The sequence below is a fragment of the Palaemon carinicauda genome, chromosome 37 (assembly GCF_036898095.1).
Source record: "Palaemon carinicauda isolate YSFRI2023 chromosome 37, ASM3689809v2, whole genome shotgun sequence".
NCBI lineage: Eukaryota > Metazoa > Arthropoda > Malacostraca > Decapoda > Palaemonidae > Palaemon > Palaemon carinicauda.
This window is the reverse complement of record NC_090761.1, coordinates 19,238,404-19,254,112: the sequence shown is the minus strand read 5'-3', so window position 1 is coordinate 19,254,112 and position 15,709 is coordinate 19,238,404. Positions and strand designations below refer to the sequence as shown.

The following is a 15,709-nucleotide window of genomic DNA, read 5'->3' as shown; positions in this document are numbered from 1 at the left end:
AATAGGAAATGCCTATAGGATTATAAGAATAGGGAGGTAGTTCTAAATGGAGAACCATTTAGATGAAAGATATGGTAAACATCACCTTTTTCATGCCAATGATAAGATATTAAACATAGAATCGTTGGAGGTGATATTAGTCGTAAAATTTCAATTTCAATAGCATGGTTGAATTAATTTTAACCATATTAATGGCCATATATAACTACCTCACTCATAAGTGTATTTCAGAATCAGAAGGTAACGTGAACATTCAAGCTCAAAGCGTTTGATGAGTAGAATAAGTGCCCCATGTCCAGGTGGGAACGCATGTGGGACGCATATATCCCAGGTCAATGGGGGCCTACTTGGACCCCCACCAGGTCGAATCGGACCTCCCTGGCCTCCTAGGTCAAAGGGAACCTACCTGGCCTCCCCAGGAGCTTCCGGGTGCCCCCAGGTCGGAGGGGACCTACATTCGTGTGTGTGTGTATATTATATATATATATATATATATATATATATATATATATATATATATATATGTATGTATATATATATATGTATATATATATATATATATATATATGTATATATATATATATATATATATGTATATATATATATATATATATATATATATATATATATATGCATCATAGGCCTAAATGCTTAATCGATGTCTACTTAAATGTGAAAATGGAATTGTCTGCATTTCCATATGCCATCAATAATGGTAACTTGAATGTAAGTTTATATAACAGTGATTCAAATGAAAAATATAGCATATAGCTATTTTTCCATGTTAGGGCCCTTGGGCTTATAGTATCCTTTTCTAAATAGGATTGTAGCTTAGCTAATAATAATAATAATAATAATAATAATAATAATAATAATAATAATAATAATAATAATGACAAATAGAATTTTGCACTATCGAAGGTCGAGGTACGAAGTAATATTTAAACTGGTTCCAGTTCGAGACATTAGGATATCGAAAATATATAATTGCCATTTGTCATATCTTATTGCAATTTGGTCAAAATAAAAAATAGATGAAAATTATTCCATAAAGTGAAAGTCTAGTTTCCCCTCACGATTTTAGTGGCAATAAGAGTCCTTAAGTACACCATATTGTTAATGTTTCCTTTTACAAGCCAGGAAGCGTGAAGAGAATTAACAGGTAACATATTTCTCCTCCAAATAATAAATTATTTAAAGTCACTTTCTGTAGAAGGTAAAGAAATAAAGAAAAAGCTCTTGAGAGGCCTTATGTGTTTCCAGTATCGTCAACATTGCTCAAGTTTGTTTAACAAATAAAACAATTTTCTTGTGAAATTATAATACTTGGGAAAAAACCTGCAAGTCATTCTTAACTAGGTAGATGTATTGTTGCAGCAAAATAATCTATACTTCAGATGCTTACTTTGGTAGATTAATCATGGTTTAATGGTGAAATGCTATGTTTAAACAATCTTATTATTATTATTATTATTATTATTATTATTATTATTATTATTATTATTATTATAAGCTAACCTAAAACCCTAGTTAGAGAGCAGTATGCTATAAGTCCAAGGGCTCCAACAGGGAAAAATAACCCAGTGAGGAAAGGAAACAAGGAAATCAATGAGCTAAAAGAGAAGTAATAAACAATCAAAATAAAATATTCTGAGAACAGTAACAACTTCAAATTAGACTATACATGTTTGTTGCAAGGGATTGCTAGTATGAATATGATTTTGAGAATGCAGTTCTATAAATATTAGCATAAATGGAGAGAAAATCTAAGTATTTGAAGTTATATGTGGTTGTTTCAAATTAGCACCAAATATTTTTATGTTGAACAGGCTGACAAGTCTCTTTTTTATAGTTTATATGTGTATAAAAGATCTATTTTATTGTCGTTCCTATTCTTAAGATATTTTATTCGTTTTTAATTTTTCATTACTTCTCTCCTGGCTCATTCATTTCCTTATTTAATTTCTTCACTGGGGTATTTTTCCCTGTTGGGAGCCCTTAGCTATAGCATCTTGCTTTTCCAAATAGGTATGTAGCTTAGCTAATAATAATAATAATAATAATAATAATAATAATAATAATAATAATGTTACGATGAGAGAAAAACTAATTCTGAGGACAATGAAGCAAAGAAGAGAATAGACTAAAATTCATATCTTTGGAAGATGTTGAGCCAACTCGCCATTGGAAGTGAAGGATTTGTAAATCATTTATGGAAGAAGACGAGTTTCAAAGGTGAGTGTAAAGAAAAATAATAATGTTTCGAGGAAGGAACCAAGAATTATTGGTTGCTGAGTGTTTGGCTTTTTTTAAAGGAAGGCGAGGTAAACGGATAGACTGTAGGATAGATGGTGTGGAAGAATTATTTGAACGGAATTGTTTGAATATTCAGCAAGAGCCGAAGTGCTTGCAACAGAAGGGTGTGTGTATCACTGCGTTGAAGGCATCCGATGCTCTATGCGTAGGTACATGAAGTGGAATATGAAAAAAAATGGCTTTATTCTTAATATATATATATATATATATATATATATATATATATATATATATATATATATATGTGTGTGTGTGTGTGTGTGTGTGTGTGTGTGTATATATATATATAGATATATATATATATATATATATATATATATATATATATATATATATATATATGTATATATATATATATATATATATATATATATATATATGTATGTATGTGTGTGAGAGAGAGAGAGAGAGAGAGAGAGAGAGAGAGAGAGAGAGAGAGAGAGAGAGAGAGAGAGAGAGAGAGAGAGAGAGAGAGAGAGTAATTGTGTGAAACCTTGAAGTCTAAGTTACGGTGTGACAATTTTTGCTAGAAATTCGGCCTCATGTGAAACAGAACAGATGATGCTCACGTGTACAAAACAAGCAATGCACGTTTCACGTGCGGACGGTTGCTGGTTCACAATAACGTTACGCCCCCCCCCCCCCCCTCTCCCCCTCAGTTGTCCATCCCGAGGGAATCCACATCTGTCCGGTAAAATATTCGACGCTAAAAGGTGGCTGGGAACCCGTTGTATTCCAGGGATGGAAGTAATCTCTCTCTCTCTCTCTCTCTCTCTCTCTCTCTCTCTCTCTCTCTCTCTCTCTCTCTCCCATGAGGCCGAAGGGAGTCCAGTAGCCTCAAACTATAGTTCCCCTTCGTTTACTGTGTACTGTATTATGCTTTATTATTTCGTCATATGCGTTTATCACTACACAACATTTTCTTTTACTCATAACAGAACAAGATCTTGATGTTTTGGATTCAAAATCATCGTTTCTGACAACGAATGAATTTGTGTATTTAAAATACAACATAAAGGCAATACTAAAGTCCCAAGTAGAAACTACATTAGGTAAAGGTTCCATCGTTATATAGTACAGTAATGTTACCTTATCGAAATATGGTCCATCTATTAAAGATAAGCTTGCATTACACGGAATTTTTATTAGTGTCAAAAATGCAGCTTGGGTAAAGGTATAAATTGATGGTCGAAGGAGAAAAAATGTGACACAAGTTAGTTGAAACAAGAATGATAGAAGTAAGAGAAAGGGAGTGTCTTTAAAGGCCGTGTGTTGAAGAGTTTCGTGAAATGTTCTCATATCAACTCTTCAGTGGAACTGAAATTTGATGCGCTGTGCTGATGAAAGGAAAAGGTTGAAAGCTATTCAGATGAACTTGTCAGAGAGTGAGAAAAGCAGATGTTAGAAGTAGTGCCATAGGTTTGTTAATATAGATTCAAATGTTAATCAGAAGATTTTTCATTTATTTAATATCATGGAGACAAGGGAGGACGATAGTTTAGCGGCAATTGTGTATCATTCTCAAGTTTCAGGACTGAACAGAAAAATGTTGACTGGGTTAGCGTGATAGAGATGTAAGAAAGAAAGGGGTGTTATGCCCAGGATTGATTGATTTAGAGTTTTCTGGCATCCTGTTATGTGCCCAGGAAACGGGAGTGCTAATAATAATAATAATAATAAGAATAGGGAAGTGGGGAATATGGGGAAAGGAAGAGTACCCCTGGATACAATCCAGTTTATAGCTCAAAGGCAGGTACTTGGGAAGGGGAAGATTAAGGAAATAAGGAGAAGAGAAGTACAGGAGAAGAATAAAAGAGAGGGGCAGACCCTCTTGCGATATTAGGGAATTGATATTATTATTTTACTGGAAAGTTGGCAGGTGAGTTCTGCAGTGCGCACAGAAGCTGATTTTCACTGTTAAAACGTCTGTGGAAGTATAAAAAGTGGAAGACGTCCTAGAAAATTTTTTCTAAGGATTCCCTTCATATTCAAAAGTTAAATGATGCATAAGAGGACTACTTTTGTTATGTTACTCTCTGGAAATCATGCTAGTTAATGAATGTTCCCTCATTATTATTATTATTATTATTATTATTATTATTATTATTATTATTATTATTATTATTATCATTATTATTATTTCTAGCTAAGCTACAATCTTAGTTGGAAAAGCAAGATGCTATAAGCCCAAGGGCTCCAACAGGTTAAAAAACCTCTGTGAGTTAAGGGAATAAGGAAATAAATAAACTACAAGATAATGTATTGAACAATTGAAATTAAATATTTTTTAAAAAGTAATAACATTAAAATAGCTATTTCTTATATAAACTATTAAAAAAAAAACAAGAGGAAGAGAAATAAGATTGAAAAGTGTGCCCTAGTGTATCCTCAAGCAAGAGAGCTCTAACTCAAGACAGTTCAAGACCATGGTACAGAGGCTATGGCACTAATCAAGGCTAGAGAACAATGGTTTGATTTTGGAGTGTCCTTCTCCTAGCAAATCTTCTTACCATAGCTAAAAGAGTCTCTTCTATCCTTAACAAGAGGAAAGTAGCCACTGAACAATTACAGTGCAGTAGTTTAACTCGTGAAGCGAAGAATGGTTTTGACCAGTTAAACTCCGATCTCACTTCCTTTCTTCCTTCTTGCTGTCTAACCTTTTTTTTTTTTTACTTTAACTGCTTCTTGCAAATGCAGAGATTTCCTTCAAATTGCATCTCGGCGTTGAATGACCTCTCCAACCACCTCACCGGGCCTTAGACCCAAATTTCGTAAATCCTTGCGTAAGCGATGAATTAAAATTGTAGTTACAACAGAATACAGAAGGGTTTGGATAGCAACATTATTTCAAAATAGGCTTCGAAGACCGGGAAGTCAACAATTATAATGTCCTACCTTCTTGCAGAAGAGAAAATTATAGAGAGGTGAAATATATATATAATATAATATATATATATATATATATATATATATATATATATATATATATATATATATACACTTACATGTATTATATATATGATATATATATATATATATATATATATATATATATATATATATATATATATATATGAGTGTGTGTATGTAAATTTTGTACCAAGTTATATTTGGTTCATATTTTCGTACGTTGGGAAATCAGCAGAGAGCCATTTGAGCCCGGCACAGAGCCCAAATGAAATATCGCAGTCCCCCCAAATAAAGCTGTACGTGCATGGTAGGGCCACACTAAACTAATTTGCATCACTCGACCAGAGTATTGCATTACCAATCTCCCTACTTGTTTCTGGAAGGCCAGTTGCTAGCCTCTCTCTCTCTCTCTCTCTCTCTCTCTCTCTCTCTCTCTCTCTCTCTCTCTCTCTCTCTCCAGAGAGTAGATAGTGGTATGAATCAGTTTAAGAGCAATAATTACCAATCTCCCTACTTGTTTCTGGAAGGCCAGTTGCCAGCCTCTCTCTCTCTCTCTCTCTCTCTCTCTCTCTCTCTCTCTCTCTCTCTCTCTCTCTCTCTCTCTCTCTCCAGAGAGTAGATCAGTGGTATGAATCATTTTAAGAGCAATAATTACCAATTCTCTCTCTCTCTCTCTCTCTCTCTCTCTCTCTCTCTCTCTCTCTCTCTCTCTCTCTCTCTCTCTCTCTCTCTCCAGAGAGTAGATCAGTGGTATGAATCAGTTTAAGAGCAATGATTATCGAGGGTTTGAGTTCATATTTAAAGTGTCACTCATAATTCGAAAATCTCAGTGAAAAATAGTTAGAAAATTAGGAAAAGCATAATGACGTGAAGCCTTCACCTTAAAGAGGAAAGAACAATTAAAAAAAAAAAGACTATTCTACGGTTACCACATAAATAATTACATTTAACAAGGGCAAACACATTTGAAAGAAAAATTATCCTGAGAAAACATATGCTGGACAGAACAGGTGAGGATAGATTTTTCTTATATTTAGAATATTACCGAAACACCGGCACTGATGTTTTTTTTTTTTTCAGTAAAGAATACCATAAACATGACATTCAGAGGAAAAGGTAACTTGAAAAATGGGGAAGCAAAATAGACAGGCATTGAACCCAGTTTGTATAATAAATGACGTTAAGATGAAGGTACATACGATGAGAATGACAGACAATAGATGGATATTAAGAATAACAGAATAGGTCACTAGAGTTTGCAAAAGAAGCAGGGGAAGGAAGAGAAGACATGGATCAACGAACTAAGTAAATTTGATTTCGTGGACTGGCACAGAAAGACCATGAACAGACTCAAGTGGAAGGACATGTCTGAGGTCTTTATTCTGCAGTGGAATAATAACGGCTGTTGATGATGATGATGGTGACATATAATGAAAGGAGATATCTGAAATTATGGTAGGTTGGTGCAGTGTACAATAACCCTTTGACGCAACTACTAGAAATAGCTCGAAGATTACTACCAGCGACAAAATTACTATGTATTGCGAGGTTATGGAATCGGGCACAGTAAAGGCTAATAATATTCTCAGGGACCGTTGCATCAGACATCCCCCTTTTCACCTCATTTGAGCCAATCATCGCAGGGCTGGGTGAGGGGAGACACAAGTCAATAGTTCGTTAACGGAATCTTATTGGTTACGTACTGTCAACTTTCTGCAATCAGATGAATGTCGTTTTTTTTAACTCAAATATTTGTAAATTTTAATATACCCTGTTCATTTTTGTTGTAACAAAATCCCATTCGTCATCGGAACTTTGAAATGACTGTGCTTATGCTATTATCACAAAATAGTCACAGTCGATGGAATGTGGGCGCTGAGCTGTTATTATTATTATTACTTGCTAAGCTACAACCCTAGTTGGAAAAGCAGGATGCTATAAGCCCAGGGGCTCCAACAGGGAAAATAGCTCAGTGAGGAAAGGGAACAAGGAAAAATAAAATATTGTAAGAAGAGTAACAACATTAAAATAAATATCACTTTATAAACTATAAAAACTTTAATAAAACAAGAGGAAGAGAAATAAGATATAAGATAGATCTGTGTGCCCGAGTGTACCCTCAAGCAAGAGAACTCCAACCCAAGACAGTGGAAGACCATGGTACAGAGGCTATGGCACTACCCAAGATTAGAGAACAATGGTTTGATTTTGGAGTGTCCTTCTCCTAGGAGAGCTGCTTACCATAGCTAGAGTCACTTCTACCCTTACAAAGAGGAAAGTGGCCACTGAACAATTACAGTGCTGTAAGAAGAATTGTTTGGTGATCTCAGTGTTGTCAGGTGTATGAGGACAGAGGAGAATACGTAAAGAATTGGCCAGACTATTCGGTGTGTGAGTGTATAGGCAAAAGGAAAATGAACCGTAACCAGAGAGAAGGATCCAATGTAGTCCTATCTGGCCAGTCAAAAGACCCCATAACTCTCTAGTGGTAGTATCTCAACGTTCGATCGTTTTAGATTGCCTTACATTGCTTAAAACACGGGACCTTAATGCATGATTGGTTACAATACATACACCGTTGGTTGAGGTTGATGAGGTATTCAAGTTCTCGAAATTAAGTCATTTCAATTCTGCAGATTACTGTATAATCAAAGTGCTCTCAAATGTCTCACTGTGCCAGTCTCGGTTTATGGATTTGTACTTGGTTATTGACTAAATCTCTTCTATTCGTATTTCTTTAACGACTCGGAAGCAACTGATTATTCGTTCTGTTACTTCTGATTCCTGTAATTGTTTTCCTCCCCCTTATTTTGTTTCTCGTTTAGTCGACGTAATCTGGAGACCCGCCTGTTCAGATGATGAAAGGTCGCGTTTTTCATAGAATCTATGCATGTCATGAGTGAAAATGGTAAAATGAATACCTATAATATTGATTTGGGTTTCATATGGAAAAGAGTTTAAGAAAACAATTTATGCCTTAACGGTGAATAGACAAAAACGATCAGCATTAGGTCTAATGCTCCTTGTAATTTTTAGTGAGTCTATTGCTACTCCTACTTCTTCATCGTCGTTATCTTAAATAAAAAAAAAAAATGCAACCAAAATACAAAGAGAAAAAAAAATCTGTTCTCAAAATAATTCTATCCATCATTAAAGACCAGATACCAAGTTAATTATCATAATAAATCTATAGAAAGAAAGAGGGTTAATAGAATCAACTAATGCTTTAAATGACAATTGTAAAGTGAGATATTGATAAAGTTTTCGCGTGAGTTTTGGAAATAAGGGTAATTATCGTTATTTGCGTTATTGGACCCTTATCAAAACTCCTTATAGGATAATGAATGATTAAGAAGAGACATCCAGAGATCAGACAAATACAAGGATGTCACGTTCTTCCAGTTATATAAAGATATGTAGGCCTATAAACCGTTTAAGAATACTCAGACGAAATTAAATTTTACAAAACCTCAGAAACGAGTAGAATAATGATGACATTAAGCATACATAAATCTGAAAGAGAATTATGAATGGCCGTAAGACCTTGCATCGAATCCAAGTCACAAGAAACCACAAAGAAACGTCTTGAAAAAGAAAGAAAAAGAAAAAAAAAAGGAATTCAATAGAAGCGTGAAACAGCAGCTTTTGTAGGCAGGACAATAATGCCTTGGAACGTCTCGTTTATACAAAGGAACGAGAGCTAAAGTATTAACGTCGTCTGGTGTTAGAAAAAAGCGTGAGCTTTTCGCTATAGTTTCTCTGCTTTTTAAGAATCTTTTTGCACTTGTGTTATCATCGTATTTTACGAATAGTTACAAGTAGGTTGCTCATTCAATTTCTTTGGTTGGGAAAGTCTATAAAATGTTTGATTAATTTAATTGAGAATTTAAAATAAGTGCTGTACATAAAGATATTAAAATAACTAAGACTACGGGTGGAACATAAAATAAATCAAAAACAAGAGACGCCAGTCAAATGATATTTAGTCCATTTCCGCTCCGAGAGAATCGCTATTAGTAGGGGATTATATGAAACAAAGGTAAAGAGCAGAGCGCATATTTTACCCATAATGCCATACAATCTATGTCTATGTAAACAAGAGCAGGGTCTCTTCCCGAACGTAGGCGTTTCTGTGAGTAGGACAATATTTGTCGTTAAATATCTTGATAATCTAGATTTTGTTCGTTTAAGAAATAAATATATTTCTTTCATGGTTGAATAGTTACTGTAATTAATCAAGTAGGACGTCGTTCAAACCTGATCAAAGTAAAATTGTTATCAGGTACTGCAGCCTCTGTAATGTGCCTCAGTCACTAAGCTTTACCTAGTCTCAGTAGCGTTCCTTCGGCCCCTAGCTGCGCCTAACCTTCTACTTTACCTCCGATCCCGTATGCTTTCTTCTTTGATGAATAAGCTCTTTCAACTATTAATCCTGGGCTTTATATATGATTAGGAATTTAAGCGACGCTAATCCTATATTAAAAGGATCTTCTATGGCTGAAATAGTTTCACAGCTTTATGACGCATGGTAATCTGTGACCTAATATAATTATTGACAACCGAAACGAATATTTATTGTACAAAATTGCATGTTATACTTGGAGAAATTAGAAGACGCAGTAAGAGTGACATATTCGTGAATAAATTTTATTAGATCTCTTTCATGGCTGTCATCGCGAGCCCATTGCTGCGGAATCTAAGACTTGTTTGACTACTCGAAACAACAATACTCGAAAAACACGTACACAGTGTATATATATATATATATATATATATATATATATATATATATATATATATATATATATATATATATATATATATATATATATACACGTGTGTGTCTGTCTGCCTGTGTATGTGTGCGTGTATAGGCCTATATATATATATATATATATATATATATAGAGAGAGAGAGAGAGAGAGAGAGAGAGAGAGAGAGAGAGAGAGAGAGAGAGAGAGAGAGTGTTTGTGTATCGCTGTACTAGTTAGGGACACCCATTCTAGATTGGTTTGTTGAGCAATCAGACTAGTCTCCCACCAACGCCAATCCGTAATGGCCAGCGTGGTGATGAAAACTGGCCAAACCCCAAACACACATTAAGATATGGGTGCTATTATAGTATGCTATGTACCGTCGAATTTCTACTATAGTATGGTATCTACCACAAAGTATGTTATCTACCGTCAATGTTAATCCTCCTGTTTGATGAGGATTATCAAACAGATTACTTACCACCAGTATGTTTTCCTCATTGCACTTTAATGATAGTTTAATAATATTTATTGGCAGGACAACATGGGTGCATAATTATAAGCAGTTTGTAGGTTAGGTTAGGTTATGTCTGAGACTTTTGTCCTACAGTGGGCTAGAAACGGCTGCATTTGTTGTTGTCGTGTTAGGCTCTATATATATATATATATATATATATATATATATATATATATATATATATATATATATATTGACATAAACCTTTTCCTACATCGAGGAAGCTCCAGTGGATACTACTATGCGGGTCTCTGCAAGATTTTCTGGATGACTCGCTAACCAATGCCTTTCGCAAACTTAGCTGCGAACCGCCACGGGCCACAGCCGGCTAACTATCCTACATCAAATCACCACTTACGTTGAACATTTTCTCGGACTCTGAATCATCTACATAAATTATATCAAATAATTTAGTCAAGCTATTACAGAAGAACAATTTAAGTAAAGTGTTTACCGATGTAGTTAACGAATGGCCGAGTGTTGAACTGGGCGGTAACCCTCTCGGCGGAGCCTAGAGCCAGCATCACCTTTAAGAAATGGATCTCCGTTGCCTGTTCTCAACATAGAGAAAAACTATCGTTTCTAATCAATTCCACACAAAATAGGGATTTGTTGTAGCCATAGCCATCCATTTCACCAGAGAAAACGACGGGAAAAATCGTTTTATTGTATTTGGCTCGCTGAGCACTGGGATTTGGGATAGAAAATACTTTCCATATTCTAGTTGTTTTGTGTGTGTGTGTGTGTGTGTGTGTGACGGTCGCCCTACAGGCAGAGCAGGTACTTATCTATATGTCGTTCAGATCTTAAAAAAAAAAAATAATAATAATAACAAGAAAAAAAAAACAATATTAGGTTCTTGTATCTGGAGAAGACAACTCATGAATATATATTGATAAACATCTTTAGGAAAATACATAGACATACCTGAATTTCAGTTTTACCCAGTTTCCATTAATCTCTTCATCACAAATACGTCTGCATGAGGCATGAATAAGCAACAGGACCGCTAGACCTTCTTTCTCTTATTTTCTGTCAGTTACTTTTCATATAGCTTATTTATTTCCTTATATCCTTTCCTCACTGGTCTGTTTACCCCTGTTGGGGCCCTTGGGCTTATAGCATCCTGTTTCTTTCCCACTAGGGTTGTAGCTTTGTTTGTAATAATAATAATAATAATAATAATAATATGTGATCGAACAACATGTGAAGTTCCCCCGGGGGTGTTTCGTGATGGTTTGACGTTTTAAAACAATAGTAAAAGTGATACTTCATAGCAATAAAGGAGCATACGCAAATAAAATACAGCGAATAAGCAACAACTTCTTGTAAAATTGTACTCAAGTAATCAAAGTTGTGTCTTTATTTCATTCAATACATATCGCTACTGAATTTTAGATAACTGTCGCGAATTCTTTGTAAGAAGCTGTCCGTGAAACATGACGGAACAGAGACTTCAAAAAAAAAACACTCGGAAATTATGACGGAATAAGTATGTTCTATTTCTAGGAGATACCTGTCAGCACACACACACACACACACACACACACACACCAGTTCTCTAGCGTAGAGCCGAGAACCTGAACCAGTCTGCCTTAAGAGAACGGCGCCTAAAGTCGAGCACCCCTTAAGAGCGCAGCTCAAAGTCAAACACTTACCAATAGCAACGATTGAAGTAACACAGTTGAAACGAAGATTTGAGATCAGTGGAAGCGACTAGCGTCTAACTTCTCTTGAAAACTGTGCATGGAGTTAAGCAACTCTCGGGAACAGAGTCTAGAGCAAATCAGTTTTAAGAGAATATTGTTGGGTGACGCAAGTCTTGGCTAGTAGAGATGATAGTCATCATCATCATCATCTCCTCCTACGCCTATTGACGCAAAGGGCTTCGGTTAGATTTCACCAGTCGTCTCTATCTTGAGCTTTTAATTCAATACTTCTCCATTCATCATCTCCTACTTCATGCTTCATAGTCCTCAGCCATGTAGGCCTGGGGTTTCCAACTCTTTTAGGGCCTTGTGGAGCCTAACTGAACGTTTAGTGAACTAATCTCTTTTGGGGAGTGCGAAGAGCAGGCCCAAACCATCTCCATGTACCCCTTATCATGATCTCATCGACATATGATAATGGCACTAGAGTAATCTCTCTTATAGTTTCATTTCTAATCCTGTCCTAGAAGTATCTCAACTAAAATCTCATGGGAAACTATTTACACCCGATTACAGTATCATTAGAAGATCTTAAGATCTCCCGTAGATATAGGAACATGGTTAATAGAAATGCAGTCCAACAACAATCTAGCATCTCTTCTAGGATACTCCAAAATCAAACCATTGTTCTTTAGCCTTGGGTAGTGTCATAGCCTCTACCATGGCCTTCCACTGTCTTGGAGTAGAGTTCTCTTGCTTGAGGGTATACTCTGGAACGCTGTTCTTTCTTATTTCTCTTCTTTTTTTTAAGTATTTGTAGTTTATATATGAAAGATCTAATTGAATGATGTTTCTGTTCTTAAAATATTTTATTTTGATTGTTTATTACTTCTCTTGTAGTTTACTTAATTCCTTGTTTCCTTTGATTACTTTACTATTTTTCCCTGTTGAGCCCTTGGGCTCATAGCATCTTGCTCTTCTAACTAGTATTATAGCTTAACTTGTAATAATAATAATAATAATAATAATAATAATAATAACAATAATAATAATAATAATGATAGATTTGTGGACAGACCCATATTGACAATTTCGGTCAACACTGCTAATTTCCATTTTCTTTTTGACGCTAACGAACTTTTTTTTTTTTTTCTATTATTGATAAATTACACAGTATTTAAATTTTACAATAAATTCATAGTAGTTACATTTCGATCATAAATTTATTATACTGAAGCTCATATCTTATAATGGCAAAATTTACAAATTAGTCTTTATTTGGACAGTGGGTCATTGTCTATATTGGATGTTCTATCTCAATGACCTTTGCTTTTATGATGTTCTAATTTTATCGACGTTTATACATCATTCTTTCATTTTCCTCAGCATTCATTTGTTTTATTTCCATGAAAATTTATATATAATGATTATTATTATTATTATTATTAGTTAAGCTAAAATCCTAGTTGAAAAAGCAGGATGCTACAAGCCCAAGGGCTCCAACAGGGAAAAATAGCCCAGTGCGGAAAGGATATATAAGGAAAAAATAAACGATATGAGAAATGATTAACAATTAATGAAATATTTTAAAAAGCAGTAATAACATCAAAACAGATATTTCTTATATAAACTATAAAAAGACTTATGTCAGCCTTTACACAAAGACCCTTTGGAGGACCCGGTAAGACTATTCCTCAAATGATGAGTTTGCTTTTTGGTCTTCCGTAAATTTCCAGGAAATACACATTGTAGATATGACATACTTTTAAATGGTAGTTAATTTTTTTTTTTTTTTTTTTTTTTTTTTTTTTTATACAATAGATAGTACGTTTTGCAGCGGTGTCCTTTCCAGTGCATTCTGGCCAAAGTAATTAGTATATTGAATAAAAAGTATTCGCAAGTGCATAGTGATTTTCCTTTTACTTAAATTTTAATTTTTGCTCTCTCTCTCTCTCTCTCTCTCTCTCTCTCTCTCTCTCTCTCTCTCTCTCTCTCTCTCTCTCTCTCTCTCTCTCTCTTACACGACAATGGTAGACCTTACACGACTCTGGTGGGCCTTACAAGACTATGGTGGACCTTACATGACTATAGTGGACCTTACACGACGCTAGTAGACCTTACATGACTATAGTGGACCTTACACGACTCCGGTGAACCTTACAGGACTCTGTTGAACCTTACAGGACTATGTTGGACATTACAGGACTATGTTGGACCTGACATGACTATGGTGGATTGCACGACTCTGGTGGACCTTACACGTTTATGGTATGGCGGACCTTACACGATAAATCGAATGAGAGAAAAATCGATTCTTAAAAACACCAGATGAAAGTCTGACCTGTGGAAAAGTTGGCTAACAACCTCAAGTTTTGAGAACGTGTTGGAAGCGACTTGACAAACGCGTGAACAAGGAATCTCTGGTAGACAATAGTTTTTTGTTTATATCGCATCTTTCATGAACTCGATTGAAACCAACTTATTTTTCGTTACAAAGTAGCTAAAGTTCACAATAAGTAAGTTTTTTTTTATCTTTTTTTTTTTTTAAATAATAATAAAAAGATAAAAAAAAAACTTATTTATTGTGAACTTTAGCTACTTTGTAACGAAATAAATATTTTTGCATTAATGGCTACTCATGAATGGCAGAGGCAAGAGGACAATGACAATGCCCTAGAGATTGACTATATATACCCCAAGCTCGGACCAGGAATGGCCAGGCAATGGCTGCTGATGACTCAGCAGGTAGACCTATAGGCTCCCCCATACCTCCCTCCCTTAGCTTACCTGGATAGTGAGGTTGCAGACTGAAGAAACAATCGAGTTTGAGCAGGACTCGAACCCCAGTCTGGCGAGCGCCAGGCAGGGACACTTCCAATAGGCCACCAATAAATGTTGTGAAATAGCAACAGTGATTCTCTCGTCTTTATATTTTAGGTTCATAATCCAAACTTAAGAGGAACTTTTTCTGAAATGTCCTTCTAGATTTAAAGCCTTTCCCTAGAAAGCTTAACCTTGAATATTGCAACAGGAAAGTTAGAAGATTATCGTGGCCATTACAATACAGTTCTCTGCACATAGAATATATCATGAGAATTTCTTTGCTCAATTCTCTTGGCTAGAACTTCGAGAACTTTGTCCGTAAAAAAAGAGTAGCTTTAAAAATGTATCTAAATGATCTAAATTTCAGTTTAGAATATCAGTCTCATAAATTGAATGGCAGAATAGAAGATCTTCCACATACCTGAACGTGGATGCACCTCTCCCAAAACTGTGTTTATCAAAACTCAGTGTTTGTAATATAAGCTGCATTTCTCAGATATGCGGTTTTTACCGTTGGAATCGGTAAATAGAAAGTAATCTGCGATCCCCGAAGTAAATTTACACAGCTCAGTATTTTGCAGGCTCTTGGCGAGAAACAAATTTGCTTAAGGTGAGCAAAAACGGACTCCGGTAATTAATTTCTAGAAATGGTTGCAAAAGAAACGTATTTTTCCTAGACCACAAGATAATTTACTACTCTGAATGTGGAATTTATACGAGGACGACTTTTTTTATGAAT

General features: G+C 35.1%; 1 protein-coding gene across 1 annotated transcript in view; it reads left to right on the top strand.

Annotated features, from left to right (window-relative positions):
* The first annotated feature begins 2,165 nt into the window (after window positions 1–2,165).
* LOC137629209 (uncharacterized) overlaps window positions 2,166–15,709 on the top strand; it is a 35,260-nt gene continuing 21,716 nt past the window's right edge. The window contains exons 1-2 of the mRNA XM_068360471.1: window positions 2,166–2,235; window positions 3,255–3,368. Of these exons, the coding sequence (XP_068216572.1) occupies window positions 2,166–2,235; window positions 3,255–3,368 (184 nt within the window). The remainder of the gene's footprint in view (window positions 2,236–3,254; window positions 3,369–15,709) is intronic.